Source organism: Pecten maximus, chromosome 1 (assembly GCF_902652985.1).
Source record: "Pecten maximus chromosome 1, xPecMax1.1, whole genome shotgun sequence".
Classification (NCBI taxonomy): domain Eukaryota; kingdom Metazoa; phylum Mollusca; class Bivalvia; order Pectinida; family Pectinidae; genus Pecten; species Pecten maximus.
The window spans coordinates 14926336-14945652 of NC_047015.1; the positions used below are offsets into that span (position 1 = coordinate 14926336).

General features: G+C 37.5%; 1 protein-coding gene and 1 long non-coding RNA gene across 2 annotated transcripts in view; one reads left to right on the top strand and one right to left on the bottom strand.

Annotated features, from left to right (window-relative positions):
• Positions 1-2817: 2817 nt before the first annotated feature.
• The window catches only part of LOC117325781 (E3 ubiquitin-protein ligase TRAF7-like), an 87328-nt gene continuing 70828 nt past the window's right edge, over positions 2818-19317 (bottom strand). The window contains 2 exon segments of the mRNA XM_033882239.1: positions 2818-3059; positions 6609-6728. Of these exon segments, the coding sequence (XP_033738130.1) occupies positions 3048-3059; positions 6609-6728 (132 nt within the window). The 3' untranslated portion in view covers positions 2818-3047.
• On the top strand, positions 3293-5285 carry LOC117325797. The gene is made up of 3 exons (XR_004532378.1): positions 3293-3310; positions 4870-5068; positions 5204-5285. It is a non-coding gene; the product is annotated as an uncharacterized LOC117325797 (long non-coding RNA).

A 19317-nucleotide genomic window follows, 5' to 3' on the forward strand; every position in this document is an offset into this window, starting at 1 on the left:
AGGTTTACTAGTAACAATCACCATCCAGAAGGTTTTACTAGTAACAATCACCATCCAGAAGGTTTACTTGTAACAATCACCATCCAGAAGGTTTACTTGTAACAATCACCATCCAGAAGGTTTATTAGTAACAATCACCATCCAGGTTTACTAGTAACAATCACCATCCAGAAAGTTTACTAGTAACAATCACCATCTAGAAGGTTTACTTGTAACAATCACCATCCAGAAGGTTTACTTGTAACAATCACCATCCAGAAGGTTTATTAGTAACAATCACCATCCAGAAGGTTTACTAGTAACAATCACCATCCAGAAGGTTTACTTGTAACAATCACCATCCAGAAGGTTTACTTGTAACAATCACCATCCAGAAGGTTTACTAGTAACAATCACCATCCAGAAGGTTTACTTGTAACAATCACCATCCAGAAGGTTTATTAGTAACAATCACCATCCAGAAGGTTTACTTGTAACAATCACCATCCAGGTTTACTTGTAACAATCACCATCCAGAAGGTTTATTAGTAACAATCACCATCCAGAAGGTTTACTTGTAACAATCACCATCCAGAAGGTTTACTTGTAACAATCACCATCCAGAAGGTTTACTTGTAACAATCACCATCCAGAAGGTTTACTAGTAACAATCACCATCCAGAAGGTTTACTAGTAACAATCACCATCTAGAAGGTTTACTTGTAACAATCACCATCCAGAAGGTTTATTAGTAACAATCACCATCCAGGTTTACTAGTAACAATCACCATCCAGAAGGTTTACTAGTAACAATCACCATCCAGAAGGTTTACTTGTAACAATCACCATCCAGAAGGTTTATTAGTAACAATCACCATCCAGAAGGTTTATTAGTAACAATCACCATCCAGAAGGTTTACTAGTAACAATCACCATCCAGAAGGTTTACTAGTAACAATCACCATCCAGAAGGTTTACTTGTAACAATCACCATCCAGAAGATTTACTTGTAACAATCACCATCCAGAAGGTATATTAGTAACAATCACCATCCAGGTTTACTTGTAACAATCACCATCCAGAAGGTTTATTAGTAACAATCACCATCCAGAAGGTTTATTAGTAACAATCACCATCCAGAAGATTTACTAGTAACAATCACCATCCAGAAGATTTACTAGTAACAATCACCATCCAGAAAGTTTACTAGTAACAATCACCATCCAGAAGGTTTATTATTAACAATCACCATCCAGAAGGTTTATTAGTAACAATCACCATCCAGAAGGTTTATTAGTAACAATCACCATCCAGAAGATTTACTAGTAACAATCACCATCCAGAAGGTTTACTAGTAACAATCACCATCCAGAAGGTTTATTAGTAACAATCACCATCCAGAAGGTTTACTAGTAACAATCACCATCCAGAAGGTTTATTAGTAACAATCACCATCCAGAAGGTTTATTAGTAACAATCACCATCCAGGTTTACTAGTAACAATCACCATCCAGAAGGTTTATTAGTAACAATCACCATCCAGAAGGTTTATTAGTAACAATCACCATCCAGGTTTACTAGTAACAATCACCATCCAGAAGGTTTACTAGTAACAATCACCATCCAGAAGGTTTTACTAGTAACAATCACCATCCAGAAGGTTTACTAGTAACAATCACCATCCAGAAGGTTTACTTGTAACAATCACCATCCAGAAGGTTTACTAGTAACAATCACCATCCAGAAGGTTTACTAGTAACAATCACCATCCAGAAGGTTTTACTAGTAACAATCACCATCCAGAAGGTTTACTAGTAACAATCACCATCCAGAAGGTTTTACTAGTAACAATCACCATCCAGAAGGTTTTACTAGTAACAATCACCATCCAGGTTTACTAGTAACAATCACCATCCAGAAGGTTTACTAGTAACAATCACCATCCAGAAGGTTTATTAGTAACAATCACCATCCAGAAGATTTACTAGTAACAATCACCATCCAGAAGGTTTACTAGTAACAATCACCATCCAGAAGGTTTATTAGTAACAATCACCATCCAGAAGATTTACTAGTAACAATCACCATTCAGAAGGTTTACTCGTAACAATCACCATCCTGAAGGTTTACTAGTAACAATCACCATCCAGGTTTATTATTAACAATCACCATCCAGGTTTACTAGTAACAATCACCATACAGAAGGTTTATTAGTAACAATCACCATCCAGAAGATTTACTAGTAACAATCACCATACAGAAGGTTTATTAGTAACAATCACCATACAGAAGGTTTATTAGTAACAATCACCATCCAGAAGGTTTATTAGTAACAATCACCATCCAGAAGGTGTATTAGTAACAATCACCATCCAGGTTTACTAGTAACAATCACCATACAGAAGGTTTATTAGTAACAATCACCATCCAGAAGATTTACTAGTAACAATCACCATCCAGAAGGTTTACTAGTAACAATCACCATCCAGAAGGTTTACTAGTAACAATCACCATCCAGAAGGTTTATTAGTAACAATCACCATCCAGAAGGTTTACTAGTAACAATCACCATCCAGAAGGACACAGCGAGCAAGTGTTTCCAGTAAAGATCTCGTGCAGAATGACACAGCAGGTATATTTCCTGTAAAGATCTGATGCAGAAGGATACAGCATGTATATTTCCAATAAGGATCTCATGCAGAAGGATACAGCAGGTATATTTCCTGTAAATATCTCATTCAGAAGGATACAGCTGCTATATCTATTTTCTCTGGTATCTCCACCAGTAAAATAGAGTACAGCTGATATCTTAAATCAAAAGAAAAGTAAAACTGAGAATTAACTGAGAGTTAAAAGATTTTAGTGAATTTTATTACATTTGATATAAATAACAATAATAAATACGTTTTAAAAATCTTGTGAATTAAATTGTGAGAAGTCACAAAAGAATTCCATATAAAATCTTTCAGTCTTTGTAAGCATCAATAAAATCACTTTTGATGTAAGCTTGGTCTCTTCATCTCTAAGCAGCTCTTTTGAATTTTGATGAATCTTTGTAATATCTTCAGCTACTGCCATACCTGTAAACAGAATTTAACCAGTTAACAAAATCACAGGAATGCTTTAAATTAGATTAAATGCATCAACATTGTAGTCACCATCTCTGAGGTGTCTTACCCCCAAGGGTAAGGAGGTGTTTTATCCTAAGGTTGAGGTGTCTTATTCCTAAGGTTAAGGAGGTGTTTTATCCTAAGGTTGAGGTGTCTTACCTCCAATGATAAGGAGGTGTTTTATCCTAAGGTTGAGTTGTCTTACCTCCAAGGATAAGGAGGTGTTTTATCCTAAAGTTGAGGTGTCTTACCTCCAATGATAAGGAGGTGTTTTATCCTAAGGTTGAGGTGTTTTACCACCAAGGTTAAGGAGGTGTTTTATCCTAAGGTTGAGGTGTCTTACCTCCAATGATAAGGAGGTGTTTTATCCTAAGGTTGAGTTGTCTTACCTCCAAGGATAAGGAGGTGTTTTATCCTAAGGTTGAGGTGTCTTACCTCCAATGATAAGGAGGTGTTTTATCCTAAGGTTGAGGTGTCTTACCTCCAAGGATAAGGAGGTGTTTTATCCTAAGGTTGAGGTGTCTTACCCCTAAGGTTAAGGAGGTGTTTTATCCTAAGGTTGAGGTGTCTTACCCCTAAGGATAAGGAGGTGTTTTATCCTAAGGTTGAGGTGTCTTACCTCCAAGGATAAGGAGGTGTTTTATCCTAAGGTTGAGGTGTCTTACCTCCAATGATAAGGAGGTGTTTTATCCTAAGGTTGAGGTGTCGTACCTCCAATGATAAGGAGGTGTTTTATCCTAAGGTTGAGGTGTCTTACCTCCAATGATAAGGAGGTGTTTTATCCTAAGGTTGAGGTGTCTTACCCCTAAGGTTAAGGAGGTGTTTTATCCTAAGGTTGAGGTGTCTTACCTCCAATGATAAGGAGGTGTTTTATCCTAAGGTTGAGGTGTCTTACCCCTAAGGTTAAGGAGGTGTTTTATCCTAAGGTTGAGGTGTCTTACCTCCAATGATAAGGAGGTGTTTTATCCTAAGGTTGAGGTGTCTTACCTCCAAGGGTAAGGAGGTGTTTTATCCTAAGGTTGAGGTGTCTTACCTCCAAGGATAAGGAGGTGTTTTATCCTAAGGTTGAGTTGTCTTACCTCCAAGGATAAGGAGGTGTTTTATCCTAAGGTTGAGGTGTCTTACCTCCAAGGATAAGGAGGTGTTTTATCCTAAGGTTGAGTTGTCTTACCTCCAATGATAAGGAGGTGTTTTATCCTAAGGTTTGAGGTGGTCTTACCTCCAAGGATTAGAGGTGTTTTATCCTAAGGTTGAGGTGTCTACCTCCAAGGGATAAGGAGGTGTTTTATCCTAAGGTTGAGGTGTCTTACCTCCAAGGATAAGGAGGTGTTTTATCCTAAGGTTGAGGTGTCTTACCTCCAAGGATAAGGAGGTGTTTTATCCTAAGGTTGAGGTGTCTTACCTCCAAGGATAAGGAGGTGTTTTATCCTAAGGTTGAGGTGTCTTACCTCCAAGGATAAGGAGGTGTTTTATCCTAAGGTTGAGGTGTCTTACCTCCAAGGATAAGGAGGGTGTTTTATCCTAAGGTGAGGTGTCTTACCTCCAAGGATAAGGAGGTGTTTTATCCTAAGGTTGAGGTGTTTACCATCCAAGGATAAGGAGGTGTTTTATCCTAAGGTTGAGGTGTCTTACCTCCAAGGATAAGGAGGTGTTTTATCCTAAGGTTGAGGTGTTTTACCACCAAGGTTAAGGTGTTTTATCCTAAGGTTGAGGTGTCTTACCTCCAAGGATAAGGAGGTGTTTTATCCTAAGGTTGAGGTGTTTTACCACCAAGGTTAAGGTGTTTTATCCTAAGGTTGAGGTGTCTTACCTCCAAGGATAAGGAGGTGTTTTATCCTAAGGTTGAGGTGTCTTACCTCCAAGGATAAGGAGGTGTTTTATCCTAAGGTTGAGGTGTCTTACCTCCAAGGATAAGGAGGTGTTTTATCCTAAGGTTGAGGTGTCTTACCTCCAAGGATAAGGAGGTGTTTTATCCTAAGGTTGAGGTGTTTTACCACCAAGGTTAAGGTGTTTTATCCTAAGGTTGAGTTGTCATACCTCCAAGGATAAGGAGGTGTTTTATCCTAAGGTTGAGTTGTCGTACCTCCAAGGATAAGGAGGTGTTTTATCCTAAGGTTGAGGTGTCTTACCTCCAAGGATAAGGAGGTGTTTTATCCTAAGGTTGAGGTGTCTTACCTCCAAGGATAAGGAGGTGTTTTATCCTAAAGTTGAGGTGTCTTACCTCCAAGGATAAGGAGGTGTTTTATCCTAAGGTTGAGTTGTCTTACCTCCAAGGATAAGGAGGTGTTTTATCCTAAGGTTGAGGTGTCTTACCCCCAAGTGTAAGGAGGTGTTTTATCCTAAGGTTGAGTTGTCATACCTCCAAGGTTAAGGAGGTGTTTTATCCTAAGGTTGAGGTGTCTTACCTCCAAGGATAAGGAGGTGTTTTATCCTAAGGTTGAGTTGTCATATCTCCAAGGATAAGGAGGTGTTTTATCCTAAGGTTGAGTTGTCATACCTCCAAGGATAAGGAGGTGTTTTATCCTAAGGTTGAGGTGTCTTACCTCCAATGATAAGGAGGTGTTTTATCCTAAGGTTGAGGTGTCTTACCTCCAAGGATAAGGAGGTGTTTTATCCTAAGGTTGAGGTGTCTTACCTCCAAGGATAAGGAGGTGTTTTATCCTAAGGTTGAGGTGTTTTACCACCAAGGTTAAGGAGGTGTTTTATCCTAAGGTTGAGGTGTCTTACCTCCAAGGATAAGGAGGTGTTTTATCCTAAGGTTGAGGTGTCTTACCTCCAAGGATAAGGAGGTGTTTTATCCTAAGGTTGAGGTGTCTTACCTCCAAGGATAAGGAGGTGTTTTAACCCAAGGTTGAGGTGTTTTTACCTGTAAGGTATTTCTTATATTTAAAAGCATTAAATCTATAATGTGTTTAATAAAAACATGACTTTAAATTTACATTTCTAGTCCTCAAGATTCTGACCCAGATAGTGAATGTACATGCCTGTGAATACCACAGACCCTATTCTGTTAAACAAGTGGGATAATTGGTAGATATATATACATAGTTCAAAACCAAATTACAAAAACAGACAGATACAATGGACAAAATAGCAGACCCAGACTCTTTAATATCATCACATATCAAATGTTAAATGAGGGGTAATACATCTAGAATATATCAATGTTTGAACACATCAATTGTGTATGTCATTCATTTAAGTCCTTGAATGAGCATAAGTGACCAAGGGGCACCTATATGTGAAGATTTAGAAATATCCCGCAAGCACTTTTCAAGAAATAATAATAAGGATTATTATGGACAGATGGATGGAAGAAGGAAGGACTACGGACCACGAACACAGGGTAAATTGTTTAGCCCACTATATTGTATGATGAGGAAGAGGAAAATATTCTACAAATCTTTCTAACACTTGTCTAGTGACTGCAGTCTTGTGTTAAGGATCTCTTCAGAGAGAGAATTCTGTCACAGCCTCAAAATAGGAAAACATTCTACCAATGTATTGCAGTGTTCTCACCTTCACAGTACTGTCAACAGCACCAGAGAATATCCTACCACGTGACTGGGCCAGACAGGCAACACTACCCTGATGTCGCAGTAATGTTTGGGTACAGATCATGTTGTCCATGCTCCATACCTAAAACAATGGAAAAGCATTCACTATAACACACCAAATCAACTATTCACCCCTCTAACCACCTCACATTATCTGTGTACACAACAATATCAAATGATAGTCGAAATATATCCCTCCAACATACTGTTGTCATCATATCAGTAGCTCCTGAAAGATAATTCTGACCATCACAAATTCCAATTCTGATAGATACATGTGTTAAACTGCTTTTAATATGACAAAACCTACTTCACACAGCAAATAGTTCCATAAAGCCAAGAACAAGGTCGGACATTATTTGCTTTCTCTTGTGTTTTTAATATTTATGATGTGAATTCCTCACTTTTCCATTTTACAAGGTAAAATTGCATGGCGTCCTGTTGGTTGCATTAACTTTGGCATATTTTTCCTCCTCACAATAATGGCTCTACACAGTTAATGTTTATTGTGATCACATACGATTTTAAATGCTTCATGTATCATATATATCTTACTCTAGACAATTTCCATTGAAGACTTAACGCTTGAAATCATTTTTTATAACATGTGGACACATATTCAAAACTTTATTATACACGCTGTCAAGATGGATGAGATCATTAAGATTTGATGAATAGGTATGTTTTGTTATAGCCCCGGTTTATATATAACATTCTATAATACCTGTTATGTTTTTCCCACTAACATAATGATATTGTTCGTTGTTTAGAATCTACTAAACTTATACAACTGTTTCATGTTCTAGATGTCTTCATGTGATTGTTTGTTTTATTAAAGGGATGGATTGTGTCGAAATTTGACAATTTACTTGTCTGCACTGTCATTATTACTACATGAGCAACTTTATATACTTATAAATATATATATTATCTTATTCCCAACAAACAACTGTTTAATCAGATTGTTACCTGTACATGATAAATTACTTCATGGGTTTGATAAGATACAGTCAAAGCCCTTCAGCAATAAATCAAAAGGATTATTAGCTCACTTACATAAATAGACGTTTTTAAGGATAAGACACAGTTCCAGAACATTTCAAATGAATCATTTTTCTGACTTAACTGATCATCATGTCAGCAGACTATTACAGCTGACTGGAGAGGTTATTTATATGTAATACATTGGATCATTTACACTTTAATTATTGTTCATTATTAATAACAAAATCGCAATTATATAATGATTACTGGTTTATCCTCTCAGTAGCATATTCCAACATTTATTGGCTAAATGCTTATTGAAAAGCCAGTTGTGAAGCATTCCATAAAGACACAATATTTACAACACATCAAAATATAGCACTTTCGAATATTCATAAACTTTTCATTTTTTCAGTACTTATCATATTTGCACTACAGTTTGGGTTATACAAATATTTGATCACAATTAAAACAAGGCATCGCAAACGATACAAATCCCCTCGCGTGCTAACACATGAACTCTGACGCAAAATGGGGGGGGGGGGGGGGGGGGGGGGGGTTATTGCAGGACATTGAAATAACATCAGTTGTCATTTGCACTGAACTGCAATAGACATGGATGGGCTTATTATCAGGCATGGGCTATCGAGGTATTGCCATGCTGGACCAATATATGAAGTTTGGTCAGGATCCATTCAAAAATGAAGTCGCAACAACGCTGACAAAGATTTTCTATAAATAGTAACTGTGACCTTGACCTTAAACTTGGCGCCCTGAAACAAGAACTTGTTTGAGGTATTGCCATGCTTGACCCATATATGAAGTTTGGTCAGGATCCGTGCAAAATGAAGTCGCAAGAGCGCTGACAAAGATTTTCTATAAATAGTAACGCTGACCTTGACCTTGACCTTGGCACCCTGAAACACGAACTCATTCGAGGTATTCCCATGCTGGACCCTTATATGAAGTTTGGTCAGAATCCGTTCAAAAATGAAGTTGCAAGAGCACTGACAAAAAGTGAACATACGTACCTACGTACTTACGTACGAACGGAACGCTATATCCCCTCCCCGACTTTCGTCGCTAGGGGATAATTACACCCACATATTGTCGTGTGCAAATTCTAACTTAAATTAAGATTTAATATACATGTATACTTAAGCATTGAACTGCTTTCATTTGGAAGTTATGGGCTGATGAATGCCAACTGGACAAAGGCAAATTTAATGAAGCGCGCTAGCGCTTCATGTTGAATGCTTATATTTACATTTGACAACTATTTTTAAAGACTATATCCAGGAATTTTGCTCCGACGATGAATGAACAAATTATTATCGTCAAAGACAGAACAGCCTTTTCAACAGCCATCTTTCGACACTATAATAATGACGTCATAATACAGTTTTGGACGTTATGGACTCATAACTTCCAAGTGAGCTTGGTAGAGTTATATAGTGGGGCTGCAGTGTAAATGTAAATATATAATTATGAACACTGTACCTGCATGCATACAATGATATAGACAGATAAAAACTAAATTTTACATGTCTTCAATAGATTTGAACTGTTTTCTGTAATTCCCCTGTAAATCTACTGAACAGGATTGCGTGACAAAATTGTCTTTATATATAAATGTATGTATGTATTGAAGTTTGATCCATTAGATAAATGAAAAAAACACACTTCTCAATACCTCTATGCCATGGTATGTCACACTTCACATATAATCTAACCTATAGGCAGCGGAACCTTCTAGGGAACATTATCTAGTAATTATCAAGATTTACAGCTTGCAGATCCAATTACTGACCTATATACAGGTAAATACACAAAACAGGTGAGTCATCATATCAAAAATCTAAATAAAACACTCCTTCAATTCCAAAAGTTTGTTAAAATACAGGGTAATTTTAATTTTCACAGCAGACTGATACTTGTCACACGCTTGTATCTAGCTTACTTCAAGCTTGCATTTAGCTTGCAAGAAAAAGTTCACTCAGTTAAGCATGCTGCAAAATTTTGATTACTATCTTGATGCAACATTTCAGTTTCTGGCTTGCAGATAAAGCTTGCATTAATAGCTAGCTTTTCACTTCTGTCTGGGATATCACCACCGTGACCTTGCCACTTCTGTCTGGGATATCACCACTGTGACCTTGACATTTTTGTCTGGGATATCGAACCTGTGACCTTGCCATTTTTGTCTGGGATACCCTCTGTGATCTTGAAATTTCTGTTTGGGATATCACCCCTGTGACCTTGCCACTTCTGTTTGGTATATCACCTCTGTGACCTTGCCACTTTTGTTTGCGATATCACCCCTGTGACCTTGCCATTTTTGTCTGGGATATCATCCCTGTGACCTTGCCACTTCTGTTTGGGATATCACCCCTGTGACCTTGCCACTTCTGTTTGGGATATCACTACTGTGACCTTGCCATTTTTGTCTGGGATATCGCCCCTGTGACCTTGACATTTCTGTTTGGGATATCACCCCTGTGACATTGCCATTTCTGTTTTCTGACCTTGAAAGAACATTAATGATTGTTTATTTGAACTTTGTAGCCATTCATCCCTGTAGATTATTAATTGTCCAAATATCATGACATTTGGCCTCTTGGTTATTGTGAAGATGTTTAAAGGTTTTAAAACATTTGACTCCTCGTTAACTTAGTAGCCCTTCATCCGATAATGCTACTGGCTTAATAATATGAACTTAGGCCTCGATCTTGGTTATTGGGATGAATTTGTTTTTAACACATTGGACCCCTAGTTAACTTAGTAGCCCTACTATAGCCTCATATCATGACAATGGGCCTCTTGGTTATTGAGATGATGTTTAGGTGGCCTAAAACAAAGCAGATCCAAAACTTACATGTGAAGTTTAAGAAATATAAGTTTAAGGAATATCCCTTCAGTACTTTTTAAGAAATAGCAATTATAAACTTCAATTCTCAAAATGCAAGATGACTGCATATTGGCCATTTTTTCTGATCAAAAATCAAAACTGAATTGGCACAACTAAGGACCAAGGGGAACCTACACATGAAGTTTGAGGAATATCCCTCCAGTACCTTTTAAGAAATAGCAATAACTAGAACTGTCGCCAGGATGGCTGACTAATACCCCCGCAATCTGCACAAGTCAATGGTGAATTGGAACTGTTAATTAGAGGCTAACTAAGATAACCCAGTGATATAGTGACCAGTTGCCATAGCAACCATAATTTTGAGAAAAAGAAAGTGAGATGCACATCTGCACATGGTTCTCTATATTTGAATTAAGTTTCATTGAAAACGGCCCTTCGGCTTAGAAGGAGTTGTCCGGACAAACTTAAAGTTAGGGTTCTTATCGGAAAACCTGTTTTTAGTAACCACTTGCCATAGCAACCATAATTTTGAGAAAAAAGAAAGTGGCATGCACAATAATATCTTCACATGGTCCTCTATATTTGTGTGAAGTTTCATTGAAATCGGCCCTTCAATTTAGGAGGAGTTGTCCGGACAAACTTAAAGTTAGGGTTTTTATCGGAAAACCAGTTTATAGTGACCAGTTGCCACAGCAACCATAATTTTGAGAAAAAGAAAGTGTGATGTACATCTACACATGGTCCTCTATATTTGTGTGAAGTTTCATTGAAATCGGCCCTTCAGTTTAGGAGGAGTTGTCCGGACAAACTTAATGTTATGGTTCTTATCGGAAAACCTGTTTATAGTGACCAGTTGCCATAGCAACCATAATTTTGAGAAAAAAGAAAGTGGCATGCACATCTACACATGGTCCTCTAGTTCCATTGGAATCGGCCCATCAGTTTAGGAGGAGTTGTCCGGACAAAATGCGTCTACAGACGGACGGACGGACGGACAGACAACCTGATTCCAGAATACCCCCCCCCCCCTAACTTCGTTGCGGAGGTATAACAAGGATTGTTTACAGACAGACAGGTGATGGACCACAGATGCAGGGTGATTCGAATGTTTCAACCTTGATATCTTGTGAATACACCATTATGAACTGCTGGTTTCACCTTTAAGTTACAACTTTACAAGAAAAGAGAATGTCCATAAAGAGAATGTCCCTGTACCTTATAAGAGAATGTCCCTGTACCTTATAAGAGAATGTCCATAAAGAGAATGTCCCTGTACCTTATAAGAGAATGTCCCCATACCTTATAAGAGAATGTCCATAAAGAGAATGTCCCTGTACCTTATAGAGAGAATGTCCCCATACCTTATAAGAGAATGTCCCCGTACCTTATAGAGAGAATGTCCCCATACCTTATAAGAGAAGGTCCATAAAGAGAATGTCCCCGTACCTTATAAAGAGAATGTCCCCATACCTTATAAGAGAATGTCCATAAAGAGAATGTCCCCATACCTTATAAGGGAATGTCCCTGTACCTTATAGAGAGAATGTCCCCATACCTTATAAGAGAATGTCCCCATACCTTATAAGAGAATGTCCCTGTACCTTATAAGAGAATGTCCATAAAGAGAATGTCCCCATACCTTATAAGAGAATGTCCCTGTACCTTATAAGGGAATGTCCATAAAGAGAATGTCCCCATACCTTATAAGAGAATGTCCCTGTACCTTATAAGAGAATGTCCATAAAGAGAATGTCCCCATACCTTATAAGAGAATGTCCCTGTACCTTATAAGGAATGTCCATAAAGAGAATGTCCCCATACCTTATAAGAGAATGTCCCTGTACCTTATAAGAGAATGTCCATAAAGAGAATGTCCCCATACCTTATAAGAGAATGTCCCTGTACCTTATAAGGGAATGTCCATAAAGAGAATGTCCCCATACCTTATAAGGGAATGTCCATAAAGAGAATGTCCCCATACCTTATAAGGGAATGTCCATAAAGAGAATGTCCCTGTACCTTATAAGGGAATGTCCATAAAGAGAATGTCCCCATACCTTATAAGAGAATGTCCCTGTACCTTATAAGGGAATGTCCATAAAGAGAATGTCCCCATACCTTATAAGGGAATGTCCATAAAGAGAATGTCCCCATACCTTATAAGAGAATGTCCATAAAGAGAATGTCCCTGTACCTTATAAGAGAATGTCCCTGTACCTTATAAGAGAATGTCCCCATACCTTATAAGAGAATGTCCATAAAGAGAATGTCCCCATACCTTATAAGGGAATGTCCATAAAGAGAATGTCCCCATACCTTATAAGGGAATGTCCATAAAGAGAATGTTCCCATACCTTATAAGGGAATGTCCATAAGAGAATGTTCCCATACCTTATAAGAGAATGTCCATAAAGAGAATGTCCCCATACCTTATAAGAGAATGTCCCCATACCTTATCAGAGAAAGTCCCCGTACCTTATAAGAGAATGTCCACGTACCTTATAAGAGAATGTCCCTGTACCTTATAAGAGAATGTCCCTGTACCTTATAAGAGAATGTCCACGTACCTTATAAGAGAATGTCCCTGTATCTTATAAGAGAAAGTCCCCGTACCTTATAAGAGAATGTCCCTGTACCTTATAAGAGAATGTCCCCATACCTTATAAGAGAATGTCCATAAAGAGAATGTCCCTGTACCTTATAAGGGAATGTCCATAAAGAGAATGTCCCTGTACCTTATAAGGGAATGTCCCTGTACCTTATAAGGGAATGTCCATAAAGAGAATGTCCCTGTACCTTATAAGAGAATGTCCATAAAGAGAATGCCCCTGTACCTTATAAGGGAATGTCCATAAAGAGAATGTCCCCATACCTTATAAGAGAATGTCCCTGTACCTTATAAGAGAATGTCCACGTACCTTATAAGAGAATGTCCCTGTACCTTATAAGAGAATATCCCCGTACCTTATAAGAGAATGTCCATAAAGAGAATGTCCCCATACCTTATAAGGGAATGTCCATAAAGAGAATGTCCCTGTACCTTATAAGGGAATGTCCCTGTACCTTATAAGAGAATGTCCATAAAGAGAATGTCCCCATACCTTATAAGAGAATGTCCCTGTACCTTATAAGGGAATGTCCATAAAGAGAATGTCCCTGTACCTTATAAGGGAATGTCCCTGTACCTTATAAAAGGAAAGTCCCCTCCAAAAAGAAAAAAGGGAAAAAAAAAAAAAAACCCTGGGCCCGTACCTTATAAGGGAGTCCCCCGTACCTTAGGGAAGTCCTAAAGAAATTCCCTTCCCCTTTAAAAAGAATTCCCACCTTTTAAAAGGGGAAACCATAAAGAGGGTTCCTTTAAAAGGAAAGTCCCTGTACCTTAAAGGAATGTCCTAAAGAGAATTTTTCCTTTCCTTAAAGGAATGTCCATAAAGAGAATGTCCCCCATGAGTTCCCGTACCTTATAAGGGAATGTCCCTGTACCTTATAAGGGAATTCCAATAAGAAAAGTCCCGACCTTTAAAATGTCCCCCTCCTTAAAAGGGGAAAGTCCCTAAGAGAATGTCCCTTCCCTTAAAAAGAGAATGTCCCTACTTATAAAAAATTCCAAAAAAAATTCCCCTACCTTATAAGGAAGGGGGGGTTTTTTTCCCTGTACCCTTTTAAAAAAAATGCCAAAGAAATGTCCCCTGTACCTTATAAGAGAATGTCCCTGTACCTTATAAGAGAATGTCCATAAAGAGAATGTCCCTGTACCTTATAAGAGAATGTCCCTGTACCTTATAAGAGAATGTCCTTAAAGAGAATGTCCCTGTACCTTATAAGAGAATGTCCATAAAGAGAATGTCCCCATACCTTATAAGAGAATGTCCCTGTACCTTATAAGAGAATGTCCATATAGAGAATGTCCCTGTACCTTATAAGAGAATGTCCCCATACCTTATAAGAGAATGTCCATAAAGAGAATGTCCCTGTACCTTATAAGAGAATGTCCATAAAGAGAATGTCCCCATACCTTATAAGAGAATGTCCATAAAGAGAATGTCCCTGTACCTTATAAGAGAATGTCCCTGTACCTTATAAGAGAATGTCCATAAAGAGAATGTCCCTGTACCTTATAAGAGAATGTCCCTGTACCTTATAAGGGAATGTCCATAAAGAGAATGTCCCCATACCTTATAAGGGAATGTCCCTGTACCTTATAAAGAAGGTTCCCCCTACCCTTTAAAGAGATAAAAAAGTCCCTTAAATTTAAAAGAAGTCCCCATACCTTATAAAAGAAAAGGGAAGTCCCCTCCTTTTAAAAAAATGCCCCGTACCTTATAAAGAATTCCAATAAAAGTCCCCTACCTTTTAAGAGAATTCCCCGTACTTATAAAAGGGGAATTTTATAAGAAATGTCCCTACCTTATAAAAAAGGGAAATTCCCCATATAAGAGAATGTCCGTCCAAAATATAAAAGGATTATGGGTCCCCTACCTTAAGAGAATTTTTCCTTTCCTTATAAAAAAAATGTTCCTTTAAAAAAATGTCCCTCCTTAAAAAAAAGAGAATCCCCCCACCTTATAAAGGGGGTTCCTAAAGAATGTCCCTTTCCTTATAAGAAATTCCCCCACCTTATAAGGAAAGTCCCCCTACCCTTTTAAGAAATGTCCCCCCCTTATAAGGAAAGTCCATAAGAAAAGTCCCCTCCTTATAAAAAGTCCCCATACCTTATAGGGATTCCAAAAAATCCCCTATAAAGAAAAAAGTCCCTTACCTTTAAAAATTTTTAAAAAGGGAAAGCCCCTTACCTTTTAAGGGAAGTCCAAAAAACCCTACCTTATAAAGGGGTGTCCCTTTCTTTAAGGAATGTCCCTTTTTTACCTTTAGAGAATGTCCCGTACCTTTTAAAAGAAAAAAAATTCCCCCTACCTATAGGAAGTCCCCTACCTTTTAAGGGAAGTTTAAAAAAGTCCCCCTACCTTAAAAAGGGGAAAAGCCCGTACCTTTTAAGAGAATGCCCGTACCTTAAAGAAATGGTCCCCCTACCTTTAGGAATGTCCATAAAAAAGTCCTTCCTTATAGGGGAAAGTCCCCCGTACCTTAAAATAAGTCCCCCTAAAGAGAAAAGTCCCTTTCCTTATAAAGGTATTTAAAATTCCATAAGGAATGTCCCCCTTCCCATAAAGAGATGTCCCCGTACTTTTTAAAAAAAAAAGAAGTCCCTGTACTTATGGGGAATTCCCGTCCTTTAAAAAAAAGAGAATGTCCCTTCCTTTAAAAAATTTAAAAAAAATGCCCCGGGTTCCCCCTTTTAAAAAAAGAAATGTCCCTGTACCTTTTTTTATAAAGAGAAAATTCCCCCCTTTTAAAATTTATAAAGAAATGTCCCTACCTTATAAGAAAGTCCCTACCCCTTTTAAAGAAAAATTTTCCCCTTACCCCTTTTAAGAGAATGGGCCCATTTTTAAAAAGGATGTCCCATTTTTAAAGAAATTCCCCGTACCCTTAAAACCAAAGAGAAGTCCCGTACCTTTAAAGAATTCCCTGTACTTTAAAAGAAGAAATGTCCCTGTACCTTTAAAAAAGAATTCCCCTCCTTTTTAAAAAAGGGCCCCGAAATTTTTCAAAAGAATGTCCCCGTACCCAAAAAAGAAAGTCCCTGTACTTTAAAAGGGAAAAGAGAATGTCCCCGAAAATTATAAAGAAATGTCCCCCTTTTTGAGAATGTCCCTTACTTATAAAGAATGTCCTTTTAAAAAGAATGTCCCTGTACCCTTTTATAAAAAGATGTCCCCTATTTTAAAAAAGGGAAAGTCCCCGTACTTTAAAAAAAAAGAGAATGTCCCCGCCTTATAAAGAAAGTCCCCCCGTACTTTAAAAAGAGAAGTTCCCTTTGTTCCCCTACCTTATAAGGGATGTCCATAAAGAGAATGTCCCCATACCTTTAAATTAAAGAAATTCCCTTACCTTTTATAAGAGAAAGTCCCCGTACTTTAAAAAAAAGAAATGTCCCACCTTTTATAAAAAAAATTCCCCCCACTTTAAGAGAATTCCCATTTTAAAAGATGTCCCTTTCTTATAAAAAAATTCCCCCACAAAAAGTCCCCGTACTTTAAAAATTAAAAGAGAAGTCCCGTACTTTAAAGGAAAAGTCCCTTTCCTTTTAAAGAATGTCCCCTTAAAATTTGAAAAGAATGTCCCCGTACCCTTTTAAGAAGTCCCCCCTACCTTATAAAGAAAGTCCCGACCCAAAAATTTTAAAAAAATGTCCCCCTTACCTTTTTAAAAGAGAATTCCCTTTCCTTTAAGGAATGTCCCCCCGTATTTGGGAATTTTAAAGAAATGTCCCTCCTTTTTAAAAAGGGAAAGTCCCAAAAAAAAGAAGTCCCTTTCCCTTTTAAAAAATGCCCTGTACCTTATAAAGAAGTTCCATAAGAGAATGCCCCCTACCTTATAAGAAAATTCCCCATTTTTAAAAAAATGTCCCCATAAAGAATGTCCCCGACTTTTTATAAAGAGAATTCCCCTACCCATAAAAATGCCCTTACTTTTAAGGAAGTCCCGTTTAAATTATAGAAATTCCCCTCCCTTTAAAAGAAAAAAAATTCCCCCTTTCCTTTTTAAGAAAGGGCCCCTAAAAGTTATAAAAAGAATTCCCCCTACCTTATAAAAGGGAATTCCCCGCTTATAAGAGAAAAGTTCCCTTTACCTTAAAAGGGAATCCTGTACTTATAAAGAGAATGTCCCTGTACTTAATAAAGAGAATGTCCCTGTACTTTATAAAGAGAATGTCCCTGTACTTTATAAAGAGAATGTCCCTGTACTTTATAAAGAGAATGTCCCTGTACTTTATAAAGAGAATGTCCCCGTATCTAATAAAGAGAATGTCCCTGTATCTTATAAAGAGAATGTCCCTGTACTTTATAAAGAGAATGTCCCTGTACTTTATAAAGAGAATGTCCCTGTACTTTATAAAGAGAATGTCCCTGTACTTTATAAGAGAAGTCCCCCTGTACTTATAAAGAGAATGTCCCGGTACTTTATAAAGAGAATGTCCCCTGTACTTTATAAAGAGAATGTCCCTGTACTTATAAAGAGAATGTCCCTGTACTTATAAAGAGAATGGTCCCTGTACTTAATAAGAGAATGTCCTGTACTTTATAAAGAGAATGTCCCTGTACTTTATAAAGAGAATGTCCCCGTACTTATAAAGAGAATGTCCCGTACTTTATAAAGAGAATGTCCCTGTACCTTATAAGAGAATGTCCATAAAGAGAATGTCCCTGTACTTTATAAGAGAATGTCCCCGTATCTTAATAAAGAGAATGTCCCGTACTTTATAAAGAGAATGTCCTCGTATCTAATAAAGAGAATGTCCCTGTACTTTATAAAGAGAATGTCCCTGTACTTTATAAAGAGAATGTCCCGTATTATAAAGATAGAGGTTCCCGTGACTTATAAGAGAATGTCCCCGTATCTTAAGAAGAGAATGTCCGCGGTACGACTTAATAAAAAGAGGAATGTCCCTGTACTTTATAAAGAGAATGTCCCGTATCTTAATAAAGAGAATGTCCCTGTACTTATAAAGAGAATGTCCCTGTACTTTAATAAAGAGAATTGTCCTCGATACTTATAAAGAGAATGGCCCGGTAACTTTATAAGAGAGAATGTCCCCGTAATCTAATAAAGAAGAATCGTCCCAGGTACTTATAAAGAGAATGTCCCTGTACTTTTAAAAAATTCCCTGTACCCTTTAAAAAGAAAAAAATGCCCCTTTTACTTTAAAAAGAAGCCCCTACCTTATAAAGAAAAAAATTCCCGCCCCTTTTAAATTAAAGAATGTCCCTTACCTTATAAAGAGAAATTCCCGTACCTTTTAAAAAGTCCCACCTTTTTTAAAAGAATGTCCCCTACCTTTTTATAAAGAAATGTCCCCCCTTATAAAATTCCAAAAAAGAATGTCCCTTTCTTATAAAGAAAGTCCCTTTTAAACTTTTATAAAAGAATTCCCCGTATTAAAAGAGAATTCCCCCTCCCTTTAGAGAATGTCCCTAAAAAATTAAAAGAATTTCCTTTGGAATTTATAAAGAAAGTCCCCCGTACCTTATAAAAGGGGAAAGTCCCTTCCTTTTTATAAGAGAATGCCCGTACCTTTAAGAGATGCCCCGTACCTTTAAAAATTTAAAGAGAATGTCCCCACCTTAAAAAAAGTCCCTGTACTTTATAAAGAGAATGTCCCCGTATCTAATAAAGAGAATGTCCCTGTACTTTATAAAGAGAATGTCCCCGTATCTTATAAAGAGAATGTCCCTGTACTTTATAAAGAGAATGTCCCTGTACTTTATAAAGAGAATGTCCCCGTATCTAATAAAGAGAATGTCCCGTACTTTATAAAGAGAATGTCCCTGTACTTTATAAAGAGAATGTCCCTGTACTTTATAAAGAGAATGTCCCTGTACTTTATAAAGAGAATGTCCCTGTATCTTAATAAAGAGAATGTCCCCGTACTTTATAAAGAGAATGTCCCTGTACTTTATAAAGAGAATGTCCCTGTACTTTATAAAGAGAATGTCCCTGTACTTTATAAAGAGAATGTCCCTGTATCTTAATAAAGAGAATGTCCCTGTACTTTATAAGAGAATGTCCCCGTATCTTATAAAGAGAATGTCCCTGTACTTATCCCCAAAAAGGGAAATTCCCCGTACCTTTAAAAATTATAAAGAGAATTCCCCCGCCTTATAAGGAATGGGCCCTTACTTTATAAAAAGAATGTCCCTTCCCCCATGGGGAAACCGAGTGCCCCATCTTATAAAGGAAGCCCCTACCCCTTTAA